At 40.6% G+C, this 27,575-nt stretch overlaps 1 protein-coding gene across 1 annotated transcript in view; it reads left to right on the forward strand.

The window, feature by feature from the left end:
* Positions 1-27,575, forward strand: part of SPEF2 (sperm flagellar 2) — a 369,265-nt gene that overhangs the window by 322,024 nt on the left and 19,666 nt on the right. Inside the window, exons 27-31 of the mRNA XM_042782582.1 lie at positions 93-275; positions 6,752-6,844; positions 12,291-12,470; positions 24,141-24,368; positions 24,566-24,688. Coding sequence (XP_042638516.1) covers positions 93-275; positions 6,752-6,844; positions 12,291-12,470; positions 24,141-24,368; positions 24,566-24,688 — 807 coding nt within the window. The remainder of the gene's footprint in view (positions 1-92; positions 276-6,751; positions 6,845-12,290; positions 12,471-24,140; positions 24,369-24,565; positions 24,689-27,575) is intronic.

Below are 27,575 nucleotides of genomic sequence, written 5' to 3' on the forward strand. Positions count from 1 at the left end.
CTGGCTCTACTTGCCAACATAAAAATCTACTCCCTTCTTCTGAATTTTAAGACAGTCACATGTAGATTCCAATGTTTCCTATTTTCTTCTAGTTACAGGAGCTAACGTCTTTACTAATAGTAAACTCGGAATTCGTGGACTGGCGGAAATTCCTGTTACTAGCCTCACTGCCATGGCCCATCCCCCTGGAAGAGGAGCTCCTTGAGACCCTGCAGAGGTTCAAGGCCATGGACAAGGAGCAACTGGGCGTGGTCACTTTTGAACAGTACATGCAGGTTGCTATGACCACTTAGTGGTACTAATACCAGAGTACTCTTGACCAAAGAAGTATGTGACCCACTAATGTCCCATCACCAGGTCTCCAGCCAGTGTTCTGCCCCTAAGCTTCCCATGTCTAAGCACCCAAAGGCAACACAAACAAAACAAAACCAATTGCCCTCAAGTCAATTCCAACTCGTGGAGACCCAACATATGTCATAATACAACTGTACTCCATAGGATACTCAATGGCTGTTTTTTCAGATCATGAGGCCTTTCTTCCAAAGAGGATCTGAGTAGACTAAAACTTCCAATTTTTCAGTTAGCAACCAAGTGTGTTAACTATTGTGGTTCCCAAGGGCTCCAGAGGCAGAGCAGATAGTGTCAAAGCCCCAGGCCAAATCTGGTTCCCACACCCAAGGAAAGAATCTGAAAAAGTCAGAAGTGCTCATGTCTGAGTTCTGGAAGAACTAAGGGTTCTGAAGGCGTCACATAAACGTTATTGTCCTTCTGCTAAGCTCCTAATCCATGGTTCTTAAGTCTGGCTATGCATTAGAATCACCTGGAGAGTTTTTAAAAGCCTCAATGCCTAACCTCACCCCAGATTGGTTACCTCAAAATCTCTGAAAGCTGAAGCAACCGTAATAGAGATGCAGGGAGAAGAGTAGGTTTTGTGCTTTTGGACAAGGGGGTGAAGAATGATGAGAGCATTTTTTTGACAAGTTGAGTTTGAAATGTCTGTGAAAAATGCAGAGAGAAACTTCTAAATGACAGATGCAGAAGAGATTGCAAATCATTATCCTGTAGGTTGTAGTTGAGTTAAAGAGTGGATGAGGTCACCCAAGACATGTTGGTAAAGTGGTGGATAACCCAGTAACATAAGAACTGGTCATTGAATTTAGCAGATTAAATGCAGGTAGTGGCCTTTGCTGGAGCAATTTTTGTGAGATAATGAGTGAAGCAGCAGGATTGCAGAAGGTTGAAGAAATACATAAGATCATTAGGAAGTGAGGGTGAGAAAAGTCAATTCGTCTTTGAGAAGACAGAATAAGGAAGGAATGAGAATGAAATTCCCTAACTGGGAGGGGCCTGAATGACTTACTTTGTCTCTGTTAATTGAATACATTTATCCCATTGCTCAGGAACTCTGGTAGCATAATGCCTAAGGCACTTGACTGCTAACCAGAAGGCTGGTGGTTCAAACCCACCAGCCACTCCTCGGAAGGAAGGTTGGGCAATCTACTTCCGTAGTGATACCACCTCAGAAACCCAAGGAGGGGTCTCTATGAGTCAAGTCCGACTCAATGGCACATAACAACAACAACAACAACAACATCCCATTGCTCACCATTTCACCTTGCTGGGTAGACATGAACAATGTAAGTTTTATAAGGTGCTAATTTCGAAACAGTGTGATACTCTATAGGTACCCCTATCTCATACAAATTTCATCATTGAAAGTTGAATATCCCTTCTGACTTCTCTTAACTTCTTTAGTTAATTGATGGAGTGTTTTTACATAGCCCTGAGGTTTCCTCACTCATGCAGTTGAGCCAAAAGAAATACTATTTGAGTACTGAGGAGGGGCTTTCAGGGCTAATCAACATAGTTCTTGACTGATTGGGCTCTGATATATGTATTTCCCAAGTAGAGCACTGTATGAAATCTATTCCTGTCCTAGAATCACAATTTGTCAAGGTGATTTTATTTAAAAACAATAACAGCAGAGCAAAACTTAATCCATTTCTGTAGATGGCTTATGGTTTTCAAAAGTTGGCATTTGTGAACTTACCAACCTTCACTACAGTATGTGGTAATTAACACAGGATATCAATTTGAACATCCTTTTGTAAAACATGAGAACAACGTGCTGAACCAAAACCAGAAAGCCCCTTTGCCAAAGGTGTGAATTTCTTAGAAGTTGGATAATGTCTTTATTAGAAACTCAGAAATAACTCCAATTCCTATTTTCTAGGGATAGTTGATTTCTGAGCTCTGCCCTCTGCTGTGCCTAGCTACTTCTCATTCCTAAGTTGTACCAGGTCCACTTGCAGATCACACATACTTTTTATACAGTCCCACTCTTTGCCACTCCTCTCCAGAAATATTGTTTCATGGGATAAGTTAGAACCGCTTCTAGGGGAAAATTTTATAAGATTTCCTGGAAATGCCACATTGGAAGAGTAAAATAATGTAACTGTGTTGCTGATAGGAAGTTTTCTGTGAGAAAGGGGCTGTTGACTAAATTGCAAGTTCACTACAGCAGCCACTTAAAAGGGTGGCTGATTTCCCCAAATTCTGAAATAGAATAAGATGCTGAGTTTGTGAAATTGGCCAGGCTGTGAGAGAGCAGGAAAACCTATGTGCCGAGCCTTGTTGTCCCTGTCACATGCTTCCCTCTGTCGCATATGATGTTTAGTCACACCAGTGTAGAACGCGTGGTATCACCAGTCAGATGTTCTGGGACCTGAAGAGTGCACCATATTCTCTAAAGAGAAGTCAAGTCCTAAAAATTCTTAGACTGTGTTGTAGCAAGTGGGAACAAAGGACATTTCCATATTTTTAAGAAATTTCACTTAATAATCGCGTGAAGCAGGATGTCATGATTAATAATTCACTTTGTGAAAAAGTTTATGAGTGATTTTTCAAAAATATAAATTGTTTCCCTATTAGATTGTTTTTGTTTGCTTGCTTATTTTGTTTTGCTCTTTCTAAAGTGGTCTTCTTGTTCGTGAAAGACTTTGAAATGGTTTCCTAATATTTTAAATATCATGCATTTTAGAAAATGAATACATATTAATCTTGCGTTTTAAGAGCGGGAGAAAATTCTGTGCATTGAAACAATTGTAAATGGAATTGATAGCTCATTGAGAAGTGGGAGGAGGAGCAGAAATCTTATCTCTGAAACCCCTTCCCCTATTTCCTTCGGCTTCTTTCAATACGTCCTTATCACCGATTTTCAGTTATTTGGTTCTTGTGTCCCTTCATGTTTCTGCTGCTTGGGATTTGAGGAGCTTCTTAGATATTTAGGTTTGAACTTTTCATCAAATTTGGAAAATTTTCAAGATTAATTTTCATTTTTTTTTTCCCTTGTACTTTCCCTTCTCAAAATCTTCTTGATACTGTCCCCCAGGTGACTGATGCTTTCTTCATTTTTTCTACTCTTTTTAATATTCATTAATTTTTCTTCATTTCTTCTTAAGTTCACTGATCTTTTCCTCTGCAGAATCTAATCTGCTATTAATACCATCCAGTGTACTTTTCCTTTCATATCAGTGTATTTTTTCATCTCAGAAGCTCAATGTGAGTCCTTTTTTGTATCTTTTGCTTCTTTCTTCTTCATCTGCATGTTTTCTCTGCCTCTTGAACAGATACAATGCATTTAGAATACCTGTTTTAATGTTAATTCTATCATCTGTGTCATTTCTGTGTTTCTTTCTATGGATTGATGTTTCTCTAATGTTTAGAACATTTTTTCTGCCTTTTTTGCATGTATACCTAGCCATTTTACATTGAATATCAGATAGATATTCTTAATGTTATCTTAGGGGTTGGATTTTGTTGAATACCTTCGAATATTGCCAGGCATGCAGTGACACTACTTGGAATGTTTCATCCTTTTCAGGCTTACATTACAGGTGTAAGGGTGGATGCAGGCACTCTTTAGTTTGACCCCATTGTACTAAGGCAATAGGAGCTCTGGTGGCATAGTATTTAAAGTATTCTGCTGCTAACCAAAAGATTGGCAATTTGAACCCACTGGCTGCTCTGCAGGAGGAAGATGATGCAGTCTGCTTTGGTAAAGATTTACTGCCTTGTAAACCCTATGGGGCAGCTCTACTCTGTCCTGTAGGGTCACTATGAGTCAGAGTCGACTCAAAGGCAATGGGTTTTGGTTTTATTAACACAATACCCTTCTGAGGGCTCCTCCCCATGACTTGCACATTAAGTGGTCCTTCCACTCTGACTGGCATAACATGACCATTCCCAGTCCTATGTGAGTCTCAAGAATTACTCAACCTACTACTTTCAGAGATTTCTCCAGCCTCTGGTATTTTTCACACACACACGCGCACACACACACACATCCACAGGTCAACTGTCATTCAAGACTTAAAGAGACCCCTTTGCAGGTCTTCAGAGCTCTCTCTCTATATATGTACCTAGCTCCACGCTCATATCTGCCTTGCAATTTCTAGCCATCTGGGCTTCCCTCAATTCCAAAATCTGTCTCCTAACTCAGTAGGACCTCCTGTCTCTGCTTGGATTCTTCTGTGCCTGCAGCTTAGAAACTCTCTCTAGGCTGGAGAAATCATAGCACAACCCACTTGACCCCATGAATTGGGAATCCTGAGTGTTGGGAGTCCCATTTGCTTTTTTCCTTTCTGTATTGTCTGCAATGTTCTGTATTGTTAGACAAGAAATCATTATTTCACATGCTTTGTCCATTTTTCTAGTTGTTAAGGCAGGGGACTAAATCTGAACCTTGTTACTCAACCATAGCCAGAAGTAGAAATCTTACCTCTGTTCCTCATCTCTCTATTCTCTCATACAATGTGTTATCAGAACCTCATCACAGAGCCCACCACAGACTAGCCGCTGGGCAAGCATCTCCTCCTAGTCAGTGCAGAAACCACATAAATTCAAACTCTGACCCTGCTGGATCATTAGCTCCTTTGGCTCTTCTCCTTTACAGACTTCCACCTAAGGCATTTGACTGCTAACCAGAAGGCTGGTGGTGCAAACCCACTCAGCCACTCCTTGGTAGGAAAATTGGGCAATCTAGTCCCATAGGGATACCACGTTGGAAACCCAAGGAGGGGTCACTGTGAGTCGGATTTGACTTGACGGCAGTGAGTTCGATTTGGTTTTGGGCCTACATAGCACTCCTTTGTTCCAAATGCGAGCAACACCTACTCCTCACTTTGGGGAGCTATATCCCCTTACCTACTTACTACCCACTGCCTTTCCAGCCTTCTCTCAAAGCATGGTTTATTCTTGAGGAAAGAATGTGTAAAGCATATGCCAGAATCAGGCTGTGCAAGCCTGTAGTTCTTGAGAGTAGGCAGTGCTAAGGGTAGGGTGTCATTCTGGAAGGCAATAAGGGAGCAAGACATAGGAATAAAATGTTTACATATGCAAAATTCTTTTCAAGTATAAAAATTAATCTTGCCCAAGATACATTCTTTGAACCTGAGGATTTTATACCGGATGTGTAACAGCAGAGATAAATGACTATACCCAAAGGGATGGATTACGTGCCAAATGTGTGATATGTTGTTGTTGTTATGTGCCATTCAGTCAGACCCGACTCATAGCAACCCCTCCTTGGGTTTCTGAGGCAGTATCATACGGAAGTAGATAGTCACTAAGTAAAAGTGGAATTCAGAGAGGACTTCATTGTGATCTGAGTTGGCCTGGAAGGATAAGTAGATTTAGCTAGGTGAAAAGGGGGATGGAGATCACTGTAAATATCAAAGATGATGTAAGGAAAAGAGCAATATGAGCAGGAATAATATAACAACACTAAAGTTTTCAGAATATTGAGATGGTTGCATGATACAGGCTGAAACAAATAAGAGCAAAACTGGAAACAAAGCATCTCTCAGGTCACTGGAGCAGCTGTGATGGAGGTAATGAGGCCATGTGTCAGGGTACTAGCAGTGAGAATGGAAGGTAGGGAGAGATAGGAGCTACTTTGCCAAATAGGAATTGAGAGGATTTGATAATTGTGTGAAATATTATGGGCTGAGACAGATTGGTATCATGAAAAATGGGCCTGAGATCTTGAGTCAGTCAGTCACTCAACAAAGATTTTCTAAAGCTAAAAACCTGCACCGATACTATGCTTGGCTCTGAGAACAGATGGCAGGACATATGAAATGTTAGCTATTGTAAAGGGAGAACAGATTCTTCCAAAATATAGATGTGCAGGCACAGTCTGGACTAGTGGTTTCCAAGCTCATCCTATGCTCCAACAGTTAAAATACAGCTAGCACTCCCAATATATTGATTTCCATTTATAAATCATGTACATGTTGAACACTGCTAGGCAGACTGGGTGGAGCAAACAGGTGCTCAACTAGTAGCCAAAATGTTGGTGGTTTGAACACTCCCAGAGTCTCCTGGGAGGCAGGCCTAGTAATCGATGTGGCAGAGGTCACAGCCCTGAAAACCCCATGGAGCTGTTCTACAATGCACACATAGAGTTGCCACGAGTCGGAACTGATGGTAACTAGTAATGACAACAACTGCTCTACTAACATGTTACATTATAATATCCACAAAATTAGAAATTATAAAAGAAGGAGATAAAAACAAATGTAAATGGCAGTTCTAATGTTTTCTCCTGTGCCCCATGGTTGATGTTTCCCACTTTTGAGACCTCTGCTTTACAGAACTGGAAAAATTGGTTCAACCTCTTCCACTTTTAGAGGAATCCTTACATTTCGGCCCAGTATTTTAATGATTTTCATTTTCATGTTCTGTGTAGGCTGGTCTGTGGTTTACAGGAGATGAAGAGATAAAAATTCCAGAAAATCCTCTTGAACCTCTGCCATTTAATAGGCAGGAGCACCTTATAGAGGTAATTACTAAGACTTTTAAAAAATGTAACATTATTATGCTGTTCATCATATTCTTTGTCTTTGTTTCCACTTGTGTGATTTGTTTTGGTCTCCCTCCTTTCAATTCTTCTGTTGTGTCACCCAAATGCAGGCTTAATGCTTACATAGAAGGCAGCATGAAAGAGCTCTTGAAAAAGTAAAGGCCAAAATTTTCAACAGAGTCCTACTTACCTCATCATCTTGGACAATGTCCACAGTCTCTCTGGGTTTCACTTTTCTCATCTGTCAACTAAGCTATTATATTATTCAACACTTTTGTCTCTAGGTGCCCTTCCAATATTAAAAGTTTAGGAGAAGATTCTGCCATTTTACCAGTTTATATATTTTCCCATTTCTCTTTGATTTTGACCAACTTATGCAACATACTATAGGTCTGCATACAGAATTGCCAGTGGTGCATCAGAGCTTGCTCCTCTCAATATTATCAATAATAACACCATTATTAGCCTGTATCCCTGAGGCAACAATGAACCATAAAATCTGAAAATTGCTCTGACTTCAGTGTAAATATTTAAAATATAGAAATAAACCTAATACAGCTAAATTAAACAAGATATGAGAAAGTTAAATGATAGATTTAGACATCGCAGACAAGTATGTATAATATTGTATTGATAACTCAATTTCCAACCAGTTCAAAATTGCAGTACAGACTTGAATATGACTCCATTTATAATCTTAAAGGGAGCAATTCCTTTCTATTAGACATGCACTCTTTGAACACCTTTGCTAGATGCTAGCAGGAGACAGAGGTAGGAGAAAGGGGGCAAAGAATTCAAAAAAAAAAAAAATGTCTAAGATACAAGCTTGGCAGTTGCAGGGCAGTTTTTTGTTTCTTTGTTTTATGTGACACTGGGGCACTGATATCAATTCTCCTCTAAAGCTGTTGGAAGACCATCTCTATATCATTTTTTTCAACAAATCTGCCAACAGCATCATCAGGCTCTTAATTACTTGGCAGTAATGGCAAACTGGTAGTTTGAATATGATCCCAAGTGAAAAGCACTTTCCTTATTAGCCAGAAGTTTTTAGCAATGTTGATTGAAGATGGAGCCTTTCAGCTGCCCATCTGGACTCTAAAGCCAGAAGGCTAATTGTGGTCAGTCCTGACACTGTGAAGCTACCTGGTAGTTAACAAATGAAGGGTATGGCTTCCATCTGCTTTTGTCCAAACTGCTGCAAAATGATAAGGAAAGAAAGACACTTGGAGGCCATGGCAGGACCATCCCATTAAAAGTCATTGCCATAGAGTCAATTCTGATTCATGGCAACCCTACAGGACAGAGTAAACAGCCTCATAGGGTTTCCAAGGTTGTAATATTTATGGAAGCCAACTGCCACATCTTTTTCCTGCAGAGCAGCTGATGAATTCAAACCACAGACCTCTGGATTAGCATCTGAGCACTTCCACTGTGCCACCAGGGACAACAGAGCCTGAGAAAAAAGTGCTTTTGTGAGCAAAGGATAGCTGACAAATGTGTGTGTGTATGTGTGTGTGTGTGAGACAATGTTGGTGATAGAGGTGCTGATGTCCAGAAGATAGAAAAGGAGTCATGTTTTCTATTGTCTCACTGCCCCAAGGATTTGAACCTTAGCATTACATAAATCTCAGTCTTTGCACTGTGGGAATAAAAGTGTACAGTCTGCCTCCTGATTTCACTGCTTACAAACTGTGAGGTTTTACCAAAGTTACCTAACCTCACTGTGCCTTGTTTCTTCCTCAATATGATGAGGATAATAATAATCCTTACCTAGTGTGGTTGTTGTGCACACTGAGTTCATGAATGTGTTACTAGGCAGAAGCTAACCATGTTAGCTAAACATGGTTAAACAGTGTTTAATGATTAATAGAAAGAACATGATTGACAATTCTCAAGCTGAGAGAATTGAAAAAAAAAAAAAAATTCAAGCCTCAGGTTGCAATAATGAAGGAAAATATGGACAAAATACTGAATGAGGCCAGAAGCACCAAAAGAAGATGGAAGGAATACACCAAGTCACTGTACCAAAAAAAGAATTGATTGAAGTTCAACATTTCACGAGGTAGCATATAATCAAAAACTGATGGTATTGAAGGAAAAAGTCCAACCTGCACTGACAGAATTAACAAAAAGAAGGCTCTGGAAATTGGTGGAATAGCAATTGAGATGTTTCAACACAGAGATACAATGCTGGAAGCACTCACTTATCTATGCCAAGAAATTTGGAAGACAACTACCTGACCAACTGAGAGCAAGACATCCATATTTGTACCCATTCCAAAGAAAGGTGATCCAACAGAATGCAGAAATTACTGAGCAATAGCATTAATTTCACACACAAGTAAAATTTTGCTGAAAATAATTCAAAAATGGTTGCAGCAATGCATCTAAAGGGAACTGCCAGAAATTCATGCCAGATTCAGAAGAGGACATGGAACAAGGGATGTCACTGCTGATTTCTTGGCTGAAAGCAAAGAATACCAGAGAGATATTTACATGTTCTTTGTTGACTATGCAAATGCATTCAACTCTGTGGATCATAACAGCTTATGGATAACGTGGAAATTCCAGAACACTTACTTGTGCTCAAGGGGAACCTGTACATAGACCAAGAGGCAATTGTTCAAACAGAACAAGGGGATACTACATGGTTTAATATCAGGAAAGGTGTGTATCAGGAAAGGTGTATATCCTTTTAAAAAAATATATTGTGATTTGGGTGAAAGGGTTGTATCCCTTTACCATATTTATTCAATCTATATGCTAAGAAAATAATCCAAGAAGGTGGACTATATAAAGAAGAATCTGGCATCAGAACTTAAGGATGACTTATTAATAACCTGAAATATGCAGATGACACAATGTTGCTTGCTGAAATTGAGGAGGATGTGAAGAACTCCCTGATGAAGATCAAAGACTCCAACCTTCAGTATGGATTATACTTCAACATAAAATAACAAAGATCCTCACAACTTGACCAATAAGCAACATCATGATAAACAGAGAAAAGATTGACATTGTCAAGGATTTCAATTTACTTATTTCCACAATCAATGCCCCTTAAAGCAGCAGTCAAGAAATCAGATGACATATTGTAACAGACAAATCTGCTGCAAAAGACCTTTAAAGACTTTAAAGGTGTTAAAGAGCAAAGATGTCACTTTGAAGACTAGGGTGCATCTGACCCAAACCATGGTATTTTCAGTCACCCCATATGCATGTGAAAGCTGGACAGAGAATAAAGAAGACAAAAGAAGAATTGTTGCCTTTAAATTATGGTGTCAGTGAAGAATATTGATTATACCATGGACTGACAGAAGAACAAACAAATCTGTCTTGGAAGATGTAAGGCAGAAGCAAGGATGGGGAGGCTTCACCTCTTATACTTTGATCATATTATCAGGAGGGACTCAAAAGGCAAAGTCACTACTGTACTCATAGTGACCCATCCCTGGGTTTCCGAGGCAGTATCCCTATGGAAGTAGATTGCCCAGCCTTCCTTCCAAGGAGTGTCTGGTGGATTTGAACCACCAGCCTTCTGGTTAGCAGTCAAATGCCTTAGGCACTACACCACCAGAGTGAGGGACTAGTCCCTGGAGAAAGATATCGTGCTTGGTAAAACAGAGGGTCGGCAAAAAAGGGTAAGACCCTCAACAAGATGGATTAACACAGTGGCTGCAACAATGGGCTAAAGTTTGGCAACGATTATGAAGACGGTGCAGGGCCAGGCAGTGTTTTGTTCTGTTGTGCATAGGGTCACTGTGAGTTGGAATCAACTCAGTGATACCTGACAACAGCAATGGCTAACATGCTAAAGAAAAGTGTTAAAAGAGAAAATAAAAAATAACAAAATAAGTACTTTTGCTGTAACTAGAATAGGAGAGACTAAATCAGGAAAAAGAAATGCCCCCTTGAGTTGGGTATTCTGGGGGTCGGGAGTCCTCAGTTCTGCTTCCAATCCTGCCACGACTCACTGTGGGATGTTAGGCAGTCCCTTCATCTCGCAAGGCCTCTATCTTCTCATAAAGAGCTTGGGCTACAGTCCAGGGTTTTAGCCAGCTCTCATGCCTTGTCATCCATGCTCTCTGTGCTCTGGATCTTCCCTCTGAGTCACACCCTTCAGGGGTTCCTGGAGACTTGGCCAAAGTCACTGTTTTTAGGCCTGGGTGACCTCAGAGTCCCAGGCACTAGATAAAACGTAATTCCAGACTTAAAAAAAGGAACCATGAGACATCTCTGTGTTGCAATCATGTTGTGGTCCCCTTATAGTGACAACACACTTCCTTGTGACTGATGATGCTCAGTGAGCCATATGTTCTGGCTACACAGCTTTCCACACACAGTATCAGGAGCAATGTTCCCACTGTTCAAAGATCTTGAGAGTTTTTTTCTGAGAAAAGTGGCTTGAATTTTTACATATTAAAAATTCACAAGTATTGTCCTAATCTCTTTTCCACAGTTTCTGTCCAGTGAAAGCATATAGCATCCTTCCATTCTCTCTGGCTGGTTAATATTTCTTAAAGCCAGTCTTATGGTTTTAAGTGCTATTTATTTGCTGATGAATCACAAGTGTCCATCTCTACCCCAGACCTCCTTCCAAACTCTAGACTTCTAGATGCAACTTCCTATTTGACTTCTCCACTTGAAATATTTAGCAGACACCAAAGCCTACTATGTCCAAAATTGGACACCTGATCTCCCCTCCCTGACAAACCAAACCAAACCAAAAAACCAAACTCACTGCCATCAAGTCAGTTCCAACTCAGAGAGACTCCTCCTTGGGTTTCCAAGGTGGTATCTCTATGGAAATAGATTACCCAACCTTTCTTCTGAGGAGTGGCTGGTGGATTTGAACCACCAGCATTCTGATTAGCAGTCAAATGCCTTCCCTACCACCTACCTCTTAATCTTCATTTTAAGCCTCTTCTACCTAAATCAGTGGAAACTCCATCCTTCTCGTTGCTGGGACTAAAACCCTAGGAGTCATTTCTAATTTTTCTCTATATTTCAAACTCTACACCAAGTTCCTCAGGAAGTCCTGAGAATTCTACCTTCAAAATATACCAAGAATCTCACCACTTCTCACTAGTCCCACTGCTGCCACCTGAGCAAGCCACAGGCATTTCATGTGGATTACTGCAACAGCCTCATGATAACAGAGAAACAGGGCAAGTCAGCGCAGGCAGTACTGCTCAAACCCTTCCAGTTAGCAGCCTAGGGCACTAATCTGCTGCACCACCCAGAGACTCCCTTGGTCAATATCATCTGTTTGTTGTATGTCAATGCTACCACCTGAATTCTCAGAAAGGAACCTTATTAATTCTCAGAAGGTAAACTCTTGGAGGAATACGTCCTTGCTCTGTCCATCTACTGACTACCAGAGTATACGAATTTTATCTTTGATTTAATTCTTTTCCTTTGACAGTTTTTCTTCAGGCTGTTTGCTGACTATGAAAAAGATCCACCCCAGCTGGACTATACACAGATGCTGCTTTATTTTGCTTGTCACCCAGATACTGTGGAAGGCGTCTACAGGGCCCTCAGTGTGGCTATTGGGACTCATGTCTTCCGGAGAATTGAAACTCCTGCTCTCATTGTAGAAAAGGTAACTGCCTTCCAGAAATGGACTAGCACTGGCCTCTCTGTCCTTTTCATCTGCGTATTTCCCCAGCTGCCTTATTTAATGCTTATAGGAGTTAAGCACTTGCCATTGAGTTGATTCTGTCTCATGATGATCCCATGAGTGTGAGTAAAACTGTGCTCCATAGAATTTTAATTGGCTGATGTCAGAAGTAGATCACCAGACCTTTCTTCTGAGGTACCTCTAGGTGGACTCGAGCCCCCAGCCTTTCGGTTATCATCCAAGCATGTTAATCATTTACATTACCCCAAGATTCCTTTACACATGTTGTTGTTGTTAGGTGCCGTCAAGTTGGCTCTGACAGGTGCTGTTGGGTCGGCTCTGACTCATAGTGACCCTATGTACAGCAGAACAAAACACTGCCCTGTTCTGTGCCTTTACACATAGTATACCAAATAAAAACAAACTATTGCTGTTGAGTTGATTCCAACTTGTGATGACCCCATGTGTTTCTGAGTAGGACTTCTCCAGAGGGTTTTCTTGGTGCAATGGTTAAGCATTTGGGAAGTTCAAACCCATCAACCGCTCTGCGGAAGAAAGATGTGGCAGTCTGCTTCCATAAAGATTTATACACTGGAAACCCTATGGGGCAGTTCTACTCTAGCCTACAGGGGTGGTATGATTTGTAATCAACTCAATGGCAATGAGTTTGTGTTTTTGTAATCTTTACAGAAGCAGATCACCGGGCTGCCACTGGGTGAGTTTGGACTGCCAGTAGTTAGGATAGAAGTTGACTGCACACTGGGTGCACCACCCTGGGAGCAGTTTACTGAATTAGTTATTAGATTAATACCTGCTGAGTCACTGTCTAACAACCGCTTCTGTCATAAAACCAAAATTTGCTCAAAGTTTCTTAGTAAAATCAAAGTTTGCCCTGTAAAGCTGACCCTTTATAATAATATTGAAAGTCAACTGGATATCCACCTAATCAATTTGTTAAATTGGATGAAATTTCTACATAAAAGAAGTTCAAGCCTCAGACACACTTCACATAAATGGGGTGCTTGATAGTCTTTCAGGCCAGAGCCCAGGTGACTGAAATCCACAGCCACTGTGTGTCCCTGCACCCAATGACAAAGAGCATGATTGTAATTAAGATGCTGCTTTACATTCCCCTTAGATCTCAAGGAGTTGGCACCTCTGGCTTGTTCAGGAGGAAGAAAGCTAGAGCAGGGTGCTAACTAAGGTGTTCCTTAGGTGCCCATTTGCATATTTTTGGAGAGTGAGAATTGTCCCAATAGAGCACTTTTTTCCCTTCTCCCTTTGTGGACAGAGAGGGAAGGGAGTTCTGCCCAGTCCAAACTCCTCAGATGTCCTGGCCACACTTCTTTCCTTTACAGACATGTTTGTCAAAATAAGAGAATGCTGGCTAGTTTGAAAAAACTGGGGCTATCACATCCAGGTAGACACAGGCTTTCTTGGATGCAATCCTGAAGTTTGGCCCTGAGAAGATGGACGGGGGATCTCCTTCCCCTTCCACCAAGGCCAGAGCAAGGCCAAACAGAGTCTATAGTAAGCCAATAACTTGGGGGTCTTCAATCCATTATGCTGTAGACATGGTTCAACATTTACACATCAATGGAAACAGAAGCAAGAAGTGTTTATTCTGCTCAGGATGATGTCTTCTTAGAAGCTAGAATATCAATTTAAAGTTTCCTAGTTAAGTCCACACTCACTGACATCAAGTTGATTCTAGGTCATAGTGACCCTATAGGACAGAGTAGAACTGCCCCTATAGGATTCCAAAGACTGTAAATCTTTACAGAAGCAGCTTTATCTTTCTCCCATGGAGCAGCTGGTGGATTTGAACCACTGACCTTTTGGTTTTCAGCTGAATGCTTTAACCACTGTACCATCAAATCTCTTTTCTCAGTTATGTAAAGAGTAAGGTATAATCTGCACTCACTGGGACTATACTTGTAGCTTTCCAGGGGATGTTTCTGTGTCCCCCATTAGACTGACCCTCCTTAACTTAAAGATAGCCTGTATTGAAACACAGCATGAGGTCTCAATGACCCATTCTTAGGGAGGCCCTCCCTGACCTCAGCCACATCATGTACCTCCTTATAAATGTCCCCAAGCACTCAGTGCTTCCCCTTCACAATACTCCTCACACTTGTAATACTTCTTCAGAGTCAGCTTCCTCTGTGGACTCTAAGCCTCCCCGCACCCCAGACCAGAAGGGGACGGGGAGAGGCAGCTGTCTTGTTCTGCATCCCAGAACCTACTGCAGGGCCTGACACAGAGCTCAGTAAATAATGAATTGAGCAGTCAATCCACTAATTAATTAACTCGAAATCATACCCATTGCATAGCTCTGAAACCTGTGAGGGATCCTGAAGAAGTACAATTAGTACAATTAGCTAAGTACAATTAGCTCTCCTAAAGGGATTGTGTCCAGTTGCCCCATCCATACAGAAAACAATGAAAGAATTATAAACCAAACAAGGAAACACAGAATAAAGAGCAGACTAACATGGGCATTCCCAGTCAAAAGAGGTGTTTACTCTTCTTTCTCCCTGTCTCCCTGCCTTTGCTCTTGCTCTTCCCTCCTCCTGGCATACCCTTCATCTCAGCTCGAGGGGCCTGAGGCCTTCCCAATCTTCAAGGCCTCCTTCAAATGCCAAATCATTCCAAAAAGCTTCCCCTCACGTGGAAGACCAACACGGAGAGTTTGCTCGACTGGATCCCCTTTCTATCCAGCAGCTCTCTGGTGGGGCTGAGCACTGTCTCATGCACATGTTCAGTTATTCAGCCAACACCTATGGAGCACCTCTACATACCAGGACCCACTGTTGGCCTGGGATACAGCAGAGAATAAAACAGATTAAAAAAAAAAAAAAAAAAAAAAACCTTCCACGGGTTTGGTTAGTTCCAGTGGGGAAAAACAGATAACAAATAAACTGGTGGAAATAGAAATATAGATTATATCAAAAGGTGATTAATGCTATAGAGAAAAAATCAATATAGGAGTTGGGGTGAGGGACTGTGATTTTAAATAATGTGGTCAGAGACAAGCTTTCTGTGAAGAAACATATAAGTAAAGGCCTGGAGAACGTGAAGGTGGGAGCCATGAGGGAGAGGGCCATGCAGATATCTGAGGGAAGAGCATTTTAAACAAGGGTGACTATAAAACAAAAATCCAAACCAGTTGTCATGGAGTTGATTATGACTCAAGGCTTTGACTGTTCCAGAAATTCACGTAGTCACTCTATAGCCATGTAGTTATGTAGTCGGTTTTTTCGTATGTGCCCTGTTTCTTTCCTCTGGAAGTTTGTAGAATCCTCTTTTGGCCTGGTATGCTTGTTGTCTGTATTTATCCATGGTAATGGGCATTCAGTTGGCCATTTCAGTCTGGAAACATACCATTCAGTTCTAGAAAGTAGGATTTTTCACTTTTAAAACTCACATCAGCCTTAATCTCACTGTCGAGTCGGATCCAACACATAGAGACCCCTCCTTGGGTTTCTGAGGCAGTATCACTATGGAAGTAGATAGCCCAACCTGAGTGCTTAATTTTTTTTTTTTTTTTTTTTCCATCCAGGCAAGAGTGAGGACAAAAGCCCTGAAGGGGCCCTCACGTGGTGTGTTCCAAGGCATAGCAGATAGGCCTACGCAACTGGAGAGGAGTAAGCTGGCAGACAGTAGCAGGAAAGGAAGTTGAGGGGGGTGACAGCTCTAAGGGCCACTATAGGGACCTTGGCTTTCACTCTGTGGAAGATGAGAAGTCACTGGAAGTGTGAGGTCATCTGGCTTAAAATATACAATAAAACCTACAAAAGTCAGAATCTAAGTAAGGCCAAAACCTGCCAGAGAAGAAAAACTCAAATATTTTCCACTAAAATAAGGGATAGAAAAGTGGTAAGACTATAACTTGTAAAAGGCAGAACCCTTAAGAGACCCAGAAAAACAAGGCAGTCTGTCAGTTCTGAATCGCATAGACTTCACTGTTTCAACTCTGTCCGGCTGCTATGTTGAGAAGGTGGCAGAGGAAGGGGGAGTAAGGAGACATGCAGTAACTGGGCAAGGGTTTATCAACTGAAAATTATGAAACAGTATCATTAATATCACACAGAAGTAAAACTGTTCTGAAAATAACTCAAAAATGATTATAGCAGTATATTGAGAGGCAACTGCCAGAAATTCAAGCCTGATTCAGTATGGGATGTGGAATATTGCTGATGTCAGATGGATCTTGGCTGAAAGCAAAGAATATCAGAAAGATGTTTACCAGCATTTTATTGACCATGAAAAGGTAATTGACTATGTAGATCATAATAAATTATGGATAACATTGCACAGAATGGGAATTCCAGAACACTAAATTATGTTCATGCAGAACCTATGCACAGACTAAGACACAGTCAGTCAAACAGAACAAAGGGATATTCTGTGCTTTAAAACAGAAGAGGTGTGTGTCAGGTTTGTAGCCTTTCATCGTACTTTTTAAATCTGTATGCTAAGCAAATAATCTAAGAAGTTGGACTATGTGAAAAAAAAAATGTGGCATCAGGATTGGAGGGAAATTCATTAACAACCTGCAATATGCAGATGACACAATCTTGCTTGCTTAAAGGGAAGAGGACTTGAAGCATTTACTGATGAAGATCAAAGACCACAACTTTCAGTAAGGATTAAACCTCAGCATAAAGAAAACAAAAATCCTCACAACTGGACCAATAAGCAACTTCATGATTAGTAGAGAAAAGATTGAAGTTATCAAGGATTTCCTTTTACTTGGATTCATAATCAACACCCATGGTAGCAGCAGTCATGAAATCAAAAGACATATTTCATTGGGCCAACCTCCTACAGCAAAAGACCCTTAAAGTGTTAAAAAGCAAAGATGTCACTTTGAGGACCAATGTGCGCCTGACCCAAGCCATGGTATTTTTAATTAACTCAGATGCACGCAAAAGCTGGTCAATGAATAAGGAAGCCTGAAGAAGAATTTAAATTATTGTTGTGATGAAGAATATTGAATATACTACAGATTGCCTGAAAAATGAGCTAATCTGTCTTGGAAAAAGTACAGCTGAAATGCTCCTTAGAAGTGAGGATGACGAGACTTCGTCTCACATAATTTGTACATGTTATCAGGAGGGACCAATCCCTAGTGAAAGACATCATGCTTGGTAGGTGGTCAGTGAAAAAGAAGACCCTCAACAAGATGGATTGACACAGTGGCTCTAACAATGGGCTCAAGGATAGCAATGATTGTGAGGATGGCACGGGACCTGGCAATGCTCCCTTCTGTTGTACATAGGGTTGCTACGATTCAGAGCCAAATCGATAGCACCTAACAACAACAACACTGGAAAGTTGTTTGCACCTAGAGTTTGGGAATACTGTATTACCAATATTTAATAAGATGCCATCAAGTCACCTCCAACTCATGGTGACCCCATGTATGTCAGAATAGAACTGTGCTTCACAGAGTTTTCAATGGCCGATTTTGACAAAGTAGATCACCAGGCCCTTCATTCAAGGTGCCTCTGGGTGGATTTGAACATCAATTTTTTGCTTAGTAGCTGATTGTGTTAACCCTTTGTACTACCCAGCGACTCCTACTTTATGTCCTCCCAGAGTAGCGGCTGCACAGCAAGTGCTCAATGAATGTTTGCAAATATGGCTAGGAAGGAAGGGAATAAGGGGAAGAGGGAAAGAGGTAGGAAGGCATCCAATCTCCAAGGCAGAGAGAAGGAAAACAGACATTGCAGGCAGAGAGAGCAGCAGGATCCAGAGGCTGCAATGAACTGGAATGACCAGAGAAGAAGCATCTGCTAGAGCTGTTGCCACAGCAACAGACAGGCACCGAGGTGAGTAACAGCTAGACCAGCTAGCTCACGAAGCCTCTGTGTCCTTCCCTGAACCACTCCTTTGCTGAATCTCCACCTAGGAGACAGCTTTTCTAGAGTGTTCCTCTCAAGAGTTCTTTTAAACCCCTAGCACACTGTAAAGGAACTGAGCCAAGCACACCACTCAGTAGAGATTGACTGGGGCAGGGGACAGAGGTCTCAGTCTGTCTGTCTCTCTCTATATCTCTGTCTCTCTGTCTCTCTCTCTGTGTGTGTCTCTCTCTCTCTCACACATACACACACACACACAGCCTGACTCCTGGCTTGGAGTGAACCCAGGATTTCTTCAAACACAGGACCCATCCACCTTGCTCATTCTTGCTCACCCTCTGTCCTCACCATCCTGCCTCCAATTATGCCACTCTATTTCTGTTTCCTTTCCCTCTGTGCTCTGTTTTCCTGAGCAACCTCACCATAGGACACTGTAAAAAACCTGCTCAGATATAGCACCTCCTAGAGATCCATTTTCACTCCCAAGATAGGCAAGCAGGTCTCTGCTTTTGTTCTGCATAAGCAGCTGAAAATTGTCCCAATATTCCATTCCTTCTTACTCTATTTCTGCTGCCCAAGCTGACCATTTTCATGTGGTGCAAATCTCTCTTTGAATCCACGGCTTTGTGGGTAATTTGAAAGAAGAACAGCAACACAACATATCACCATAATCACTCTGGTCCTGATGGATCTTTAAATGAGTAGCATTTGGAAAAACAGCTCATTCTGTAAACTGTGTGGCATGAGGTTATGTTGTGGGAATTCCATAAATTGTGAGCTTGAATCTCCTACATTTTAGAAATTTTGTAAAAAAGCATCTTGGCAGAAAGTGTTGAGGTCCTGGGATTTGAAGCACATACATTTCCATTCCATCCTGCTCCTTGACATCTTTGCCTATGTTTGTCCTAAGGATTGACCTTCTGTACTGCCTTCTCAGATATAGGACCCAGATGACTGAATAATAGAAATGCATGGTCAGCCAGGACACCAAGCATCATTCTGTGGACACATTTGCAGGGAGTCCTCAGGGCTGCCTTTGAGAGTTAGCTGCATGTGACGGGATGTTTGACAGCACAGTCTTTTCCACCACTTAGATGATGATGAGACTCACACAGCATTTGGACGCCACCGATAGTTGCTCATTCAGAAGCACTGGCTTTTCTCCAAACTGACATCACTGGTTTTGTTCGTGGACCCACATTCAAAATCACTGTCCTCCAGAGCTCTCTGTTGGAGTGAGCTCCCTGTTGTGCACACCCTGCAGTCCTCAGGCAGCTGGTCCCCTCATCTCCTTCTGCTTCCACTGAGCCACTAAGTCTACTCCTCCCCTAACCTCCTGGAGAGCTGTGCTTACAAATAATGGCGGAACTTAAAAATCACCCTATGACACTAATCATTTAAGAATTCTTTGCTCTAAAGTTTCAGATGTTTTACTTTGTTACTTTTTGATTAAAAAAAAAAAAATCATTTATCTGGACCTCAGGTTTAATTGCCTCCATAAACTACTAGCTCCATTACTATGAGACCAGAAGAAATGGATGATACCCAATTATCATAATTGAATCTTTCAATCAAGGACATAATAGATCTTGATCAAAAGGAGGAAAAGCATGGAATGGAACTTCAAACTCACATGGAAAACAGACTTACTGGATTCACTGAAACTGGGAGAATCCCCAACTCTAATGCCTAGAAATAACCTTGAAATTTTGAATCAATACATTTCCGTAAAGCCATTGTTAAACAATAATTATAGCCAAATTAGTAAAAACTGTTTACCTCAGCATAGCACTCTTATAAAGAGTTATCTATATGAGTGTAATTTGACAACGATTAATCTAAACCGCAGATGAGAACCTTAAGAGGCAAAGATCCTAAAGTAATGGTGATGTATATGTTATTGTTGTTATGTGCCATTGAGTCAGACCTGACTCATAGCCACCCCTCCTTGGGTTTTCAAGGTGATATCACTACAGAAGTGGATTGCCCAACCTTCCTTCCGAGGAGTGGTTGGTGGGTTTGAACAGCCAGCCTTCTGGTTAGCAGCCAAGTGCCTTAAGCACTATGCTACCAGAGTATGTATGTATATGAGTAGAGATAGAGTAGTGACAAAATGTGAAGTATGTAACCAATGTTATTAAACTGTTCATATAGAAATCATGAATGGATATGTTTGACTGCCAACAAAAATAAATAAAACACAGAAAATTAATGTATCCCATGATGATTATATTGAGCCTTCAAAAAATTGCCGGTGGTGGTGCCGCTATTGGGTGCTGTAGAGTCAGTTCCACTCATGGAGATCCTACAGATGATGGAATGAAATGCTACCCAGTCCAGCACTTTCCCTGTGATCCATTGGGAATTGGACTATCATGATCCATAATGTTTTTACTGGCTAATTTTCAGAAGTAGATTGCTAAGTCTTTTTTCCTCATCTTAATCTAAAAGTTCCATTGAAACCTGTTTAGCATCATCACGATATACAAGCCTCCACTGACAGACAGTGGTGGCTGCACATGAGAGGTGTTTGCTGGTCATAGAACCTTGGTCTCTTTCACAGGAGGTGACAATTCTACCACTGAACCACCAATGTGCCCTTTGAAAAATTAGTCCCTCCAATAGTTAAGTGCTCAACTGCTAATTGAAAGGTCGATGGTCTGAACCCACCCAGAGGCCCACAGCAGAAAGACCTGGTGATCTGGTACTATAAAGATTATAGCCAAGAAAAGAGCTGCACTTCATCACATGGGGTCTCCGTGAGTTGGAATAGATTTGATGGATTTAAAATGATAACAATTACAGAGTCAGGACAGAGATGCCAGGTTCTTTGATTGTTTAACTTTGGTATCCTTGCTTATCTAACCAGACTAGTTATTCACCCACCCATAGGTTCTGTCTGTATCTTGTGGATGGAGCACCTGTGGTGCACTCTGAGGAGAAATCCAGGCATTCTTCATTCACTCAGCATGATGTTTCACACCCTGACTATGCATTTCAGTTGTGGTGTTGGTGAAGAATACTGAAAATAACGTGGGCTGCCAGAAGAGCAAACAAATCTGTCTTGGAAAATGTAATAAGACTGCTCCTTAGAAATGAGAATGATGAAACTTCATCTCACCTACTTTGGTCATGTTGTCAGAAGGGACCAGTCACTATAAGTTGGAACCAACTTGAAAATATATACCAATAAGAACAACATATATAGTTATATATCCCTGGGTAGCATAAGTGGTTAAGTGCTTGACTACTAGCCAAAAGGTTGACTATTTGAACCCACCCAGAGTCATCTCAGAATACAGCCTTGGCAGTCTACTTCCAAAAGGTCACAAGGTCACAGCCTTGAACACCTAATGGAGAACAATTCTACAGTGACATACATGGGGTCACCATGAGTTGAAATCAACTCAACATCAACTAACAACACTTTACATATATGTGTGTATACATTTCTACATACACACACAGATATACCAATATATGCATGTATATTTAAACTTAATTGCTAAATCTTCAACTTGTAGCATTCTCTTGCTCTCACTCTCTTCAAGATCAAAATAAAGTTAAAATTAAGCAAAGGATTTAGAAATCCAAATAATAGCAAATGCAACCTGTCTTCATTCCACTGCCCATGGCCCCTCTGAAATTCCTAACAGGGCCATATGACTAACAGAGGCTTAAGTCTGTTCTATGCCAAAGCTTGTTATACATGGGGCTTAAATGGCTATTTGCAAAACAGGCAATCTGTGCACTTAATGTTTTAGTTTAATTCAAAGTTTACAAACATTGGCACCCTCCTTTTGTTTTTAACATAAATTAGCATCAGCAAAACCATATGTCCTTCCTGGGGATAAAGAGAATAGTACTCACTATTCTCTGCCCTTTGGCCAGTCAGCCTTCCAAAATGTCCATTTTCAAATATAGGTTACCTCACTATCAGAAATATAAAGAAAACAAAAATCCTCACAACTGGACCAATGAGCAGCATCACAATAAATGGAGAGAAGATTGAGGTTGTCAAAGAATTCACGTTGCTTGTTTCTACAATTGATGCCAACAGAAGCAGCAGTCAGGACATTAGACGACGTGTAGCATTGGGAAAGTCAACTGCAAAGGAATTGTATCAAGTGCTGAGGAGCAAGGATATCTCCTTGAGGACTAAGGTGCGCCTGACACAAGCCATGATATTCCAATTGCCTGGTATGCATGTGAGAGCTGGACAATGAATAAGGAAGACCGAAGAAGAGTTGATGCTTTTGAGAGTTGTGGTGCTGGCGAAGAATGCTGAAAGTACCATGGACTGCGAAAAGAGCTAACAGATCTGTCCTGGAGGAAGTGCAGCCAGAATGCTCCTTGGAAGCAAGAATGGCCAGACTTTGTCTCACCTATTTTGGTCATGTTGTAAGAAGGGACCATTCCCTAGAGAAGGATGTCATGCTTGGTAGGGTGGAGGGTCGACGAAAGAGAGGGTGGCCTTCAACGAGATGGATTGACACGGTGGCTGCGATGATGGGCTCAAGTATAGCAGGGATTGTGGGGCTGGTGCGGGATCGGACAGTGTTTCGTTCTGCTGTGCATGGGGTCACTATGAGTCAGAAAAAAGTCGATGGCACTTAACAACAACAACACTATCAGAAACACAAACACACATATAGACACAGAGGGAGAGAGGGAGGGAGAGAAATTTGCTATAGAGATTTTAGAAAGTACAAAACAGGAAAAAAGAAATCAAATATTCCTTTATCCAGAGGTAACTCCTGTTAACTTTTTAATGTGCAATATCTGTTTTCTTTTTTCAGGTAATAATAGGTGTATAAGCAAATTAGGGTTCTAGTTATTTAGTATTTTGCATTCTGTTTTCATTTGGCACTTAATATGAGGGGTTTTTAATGCCATTTTTTTATTTTTTATTTTTATCTTTTTTAAAAAAAGCTATTTTAAATCATAATTTTCATGGATGCCTGGTATTCCATCACAAATGTATGATCAGTTGTCTCACCATTTGCTCATGTTTGGAAATGTAGTTTTCTATTTTTGCTGTAAATAATATGGAATGAGCATCCATATGTAAAAATATTTGTGCACATGAATATTTCTTTAGGATTAATTCTTGTCATTACTGGTTCAAATGGTAGGGATATTTTACAGATCTTTGATACATGAGAAATTACTCCTGATGGAATTTACTCTTTACAAATTCAAAATTTGCCAAATGCCTGAGTTCATGGTTCTTGGCCAAGTTTCAAAGAATATCAGTGGAAATCTCAACCTGCTTTTCTACATTCAGATTTCTTTTCCACTTTGCTTTCTACATATTTTGTTGGATTAGCCACCAGTATCCAAAGAAATGTTCCTGAAACTCTTAGAATCAATCAAGTTTGAGACATTAGCTTGTCATTATCCCTCAACTACAAACAATTTTGAGAAGAAAATAGTATTAAAAGCTACATCTATAGTTTGAAGTCTACACTAACTCATTGCAGTGTCCTTTGAGTGAAGAATATGATGTTCCTGGCAGTGTAGTGAGCCAAGGTTTATAGAGATAAATAGAACATACCTCACACTGAGACCTCTTGCAGATCACAAGAGCAGAGTTGCTCTAGGATTTCAAAACTGTTGCTTCCAGTGCAACAAGAACATCCCTTTCTGAGCATTGTTTAGCTGGTTTGCAGTAGGCACTATTATTCCACTGCATAGAAATAATATGTGATGAACTTGGTGTGTTCTAAATTCCTCTGTTGCTGCTGAGACTTCAGTCTGGCTTTATCTTTATTTGACTTTGTAGACCTCCTCCTTTACTAATATAAGTACACTGGAGGGATCTCCTGAATATGAAGAAAATGGAAGAGAAGAAAGAGAATTCAAAGAGGAAAAGGAAGAAGAAATCCCTGAAAATGCAAACACTGAAAAGATTTCCATGGAAACACTACTCAAAGTGTTCCAAGGAGGAACTGAAGCACAAGACTGTGACAGATTTGCCAGCCAGCTAAAGACAGAGAACATTTATTATGAGGTCAGTTAGATTGTTTTTGTAAAAGGGACGACCTGTACGTAAGGAAATGTGCCCTCAATTTTGAGTATATTTTCACAGTACTGTGCCCAAAATGCATCATTGTATAGAAGTTATAGCACATTGATTTCATAAGTAAATTTTTAACATCTACAGGATTTTTAAAGCTAATTGATTTCATCATTTTTTCTTCTTTAAAGAACTTCATAAAAATATTTCAGGACCTAGGTGCCAAGAATCTGGAACCAATTGAAGTTGCTGTTCTCTTGAAGCATCCTTTCATTCAAGACCTGATTTCACATTATCCAGACTATAAAATCCCTGTAAGTATTGCCCAAAGGTTTACTACTTTGATTCGGGGTAGGTTCGGAACAAGCTGGGACTTCTCTAATGTGGATTAACAGGGAGAAGAAAAGAAACTGGACTTGGGCAGAACAGGGAATCTAACCCAGCAGTAGCATTAGCCCAGAAAGCCAGCCCACAGTACCCAAAGGGTCATAAACTCAGTCAGACATGGGGCTGCCCACTAAGTCTAAATAGAAGGCCAGAGGTATGTGATATGTACAGCTAGGATGTAGAGTAATCATATTCTGGATCACTCCAGCCTCCTAAAGACTCCAGCCCTGACTGAAGAACACAGAGAATAGGATCCCTCTGGCCAATGAGAATTAGCTTAGATCATGATTCCCAGACAAGTGCTGACATATGCAAGAACTCTAATCTTAATATACATTATCTATGCAGTGGAAGTGATAGTGCATATGAAAGTCTGGCTGTACCAGGACAACAGTGTGCAAGATGAGGACACTGAGGATGAAGCCCCTGGAAGCTGGGCCAATCCAGCAGAAGAAAGGAAAACTGCAACTTAGACATCACACAGCAAGTCTCAACCATGCGTGCTGAATGTACAATTCAGTCTTCAACAGCCAGGCTGAGGGTGACAGAGGCTGATACCAGCCCCTGATCAGAGTGTGAAAAGTTGCTACAAATCAGATAGCAGTTTAGCATCTTGAAGTCTTCTTGTTTAACTCCTACCAGTTGTTTATTGGACTATGAAGAATTTGCTGAATTTTGGACAAAAGCACTTTCACTTTGATAAAATGCATGTAGACAAAGTTGCATTTACTCCTAACTTCTCAGTGATAACCGATTACCTTTTGCAGGTTTCTTCCTATGACCAATAATGAGACTATCCAGACTTAGACATCTTTGTGAATCAACTCTATTTGTTCTCAATTGCTAACTTTTTAATATAAATTCCATTACTTGTTTAACTAATAATTGGAATTCCTTTCTAACAAGCTAGTACATGTTGAGACACTAGGTTCATTTAGTAGTGAAGTTCAACTATACCACTAAGAGCACAGGCTCTAGAATCAGAAACCAGTGGAACCACATTTCAGCTCCCCCCCCACACTAGGTACCTGACCTTAACTTTCCCTTCATCCTGCATATCTTATATGTTACGTGGGAATAAGAGGTATACGTGTATAAAAAGTTGTGGTGAGGACTAGATAAGATTGTACAGGTACAGCACTTGGCATGGTCTCTGGTGCATGGGAAGCTCTTTAGAAATGGTGGCTATTATGATTACTATTCCACACTGATCACTCAGAACTGACCTCAAATATCCCTGGTGGTGTAATGGTTAAACACTCAGCTGCTAACTGAAAGATTAGCAGTTTGAACCCATACCGCAGCTCCCCAAGAGAAAGACCTGGCAATCTGCTTCTGTAAAGATTACAACCAAGAAAACCCTACGAGAGTAGTTCTACTCTGTCACCTGAGGTCGCGGAGTCAAAAATCAATGTTGGCACCCAGCAACAACAACAGGACTGAGGCCAGTAACATAAAGTTCCATGTGAAAGATAAAATGAGTACCAAATGTAATTGTTGCTGTCAAGAAAATTCCACTCCTGTTAAGAGAGTTGCAAGTTGAATAGACTGTTCTAAACTCAGGGATGGGAGCTCTGGTAGCATAGTGGCTAAGGCATTTGACTGCTAACCAGAAGGCTGGCGGTTCAAACCCACCAGCCACTCCTCAGAAGGAAGGTTGGGCAATCCTACTTCCGTAGTGATACTGCCTCAGAAACCCAAGGAGGGGTCGCTATGAGTCAGGGCTGACTCCACGGCACATAACAACAACAACAACAACAAACTCAGGGATAAAATTGTAAATCATAGAGTAACCTCAAAGAAAAATGATAAACCTTCACATCCAATAAAAAAGAGAACAAGCACAAATATTCAGCATATACTAAAACAACAGCAACAAAGGAAATGATAACATGATTCATAAACATAATGAGCTCAGCCCAGAAAATAATATGGAACAAAGAAACCAGGAACACATGAAAAAACACATAACAAAATGACAGCAACAAATTCAAACTTATAAATAATTACCCTGAATGTTAATGGATTAAATGCACCACTCAAGAGATGAAGAGTTGCATATTGGATAAGAAAACAAAACCCATCAATATGTTGCCTACAAGAGACATACCTTAGAGATAAAGACAAAAATAGATTAAAAATCAAAGGTTGGAATAAGAAATATCAAGCAAATAGCAACTGTAAGAGAGTAGGAGTGGCAATATGAATTTCTGATCAAATTGACTTTAAGACAAAAACCACGATATGAGACAAGGAAGGACATTATACAATGATTAAAGGATCAATTGAACATGAGGATATAACCATAATAAATATCTATGGACCCAGTGAAAGAGCCCCAAAATACATAAATCACAATTTAAAAGAGTTGAAAAGCCAAATAGATGACTCCACACTCATAGTGGGAGACTTTAATACACCATTTTCTTTGAAAGATAGAAAAACTGGAAAGAAACTCAACAAAGATGTAGAAGAGCTAAACAATACAATCCACCAACTTAGTCTTATAGACATCTATAGAGCACTTCACCCAACAGCAGCACAATATACAGTCTTCTCCAGTGCATATGGAACTTTTTCCATGATAGACCATATGTTAGCCCATAAAGCAAGCCTTAATAAATTTAAAAACATCGAAATACTGCAAAGTATCTTTGCAGTATCAGATCATTGTTGTTGTTGTTGTTATGTCATAATGCTATCAAATTAGAAATCAATAATAGGAAGATCAACAGGAAAAGAGTAAATACGTGGAAACTGAACAACACCCTCCTTGAGAAAGACTGGGTAAGAGAAGAAATCAAAATTGAAATT

The sequence above is a fragment of the Orycteropus afer genome, unplaced genomic scaffold (assembly GCF_000298275.1).
Source record: "Orycteropus afer afer isolate SDZICR_OR568_19922 unplaced genomic scaffold, OryAfe1.0 scaffold00378, whole genome shotgun sequence".
NCBI lineage: Eukaryota > Metazoa > Chordata > Mammalia > Tubulidentata > Orycteropodidae > Orycteropus > Orycteropus afer.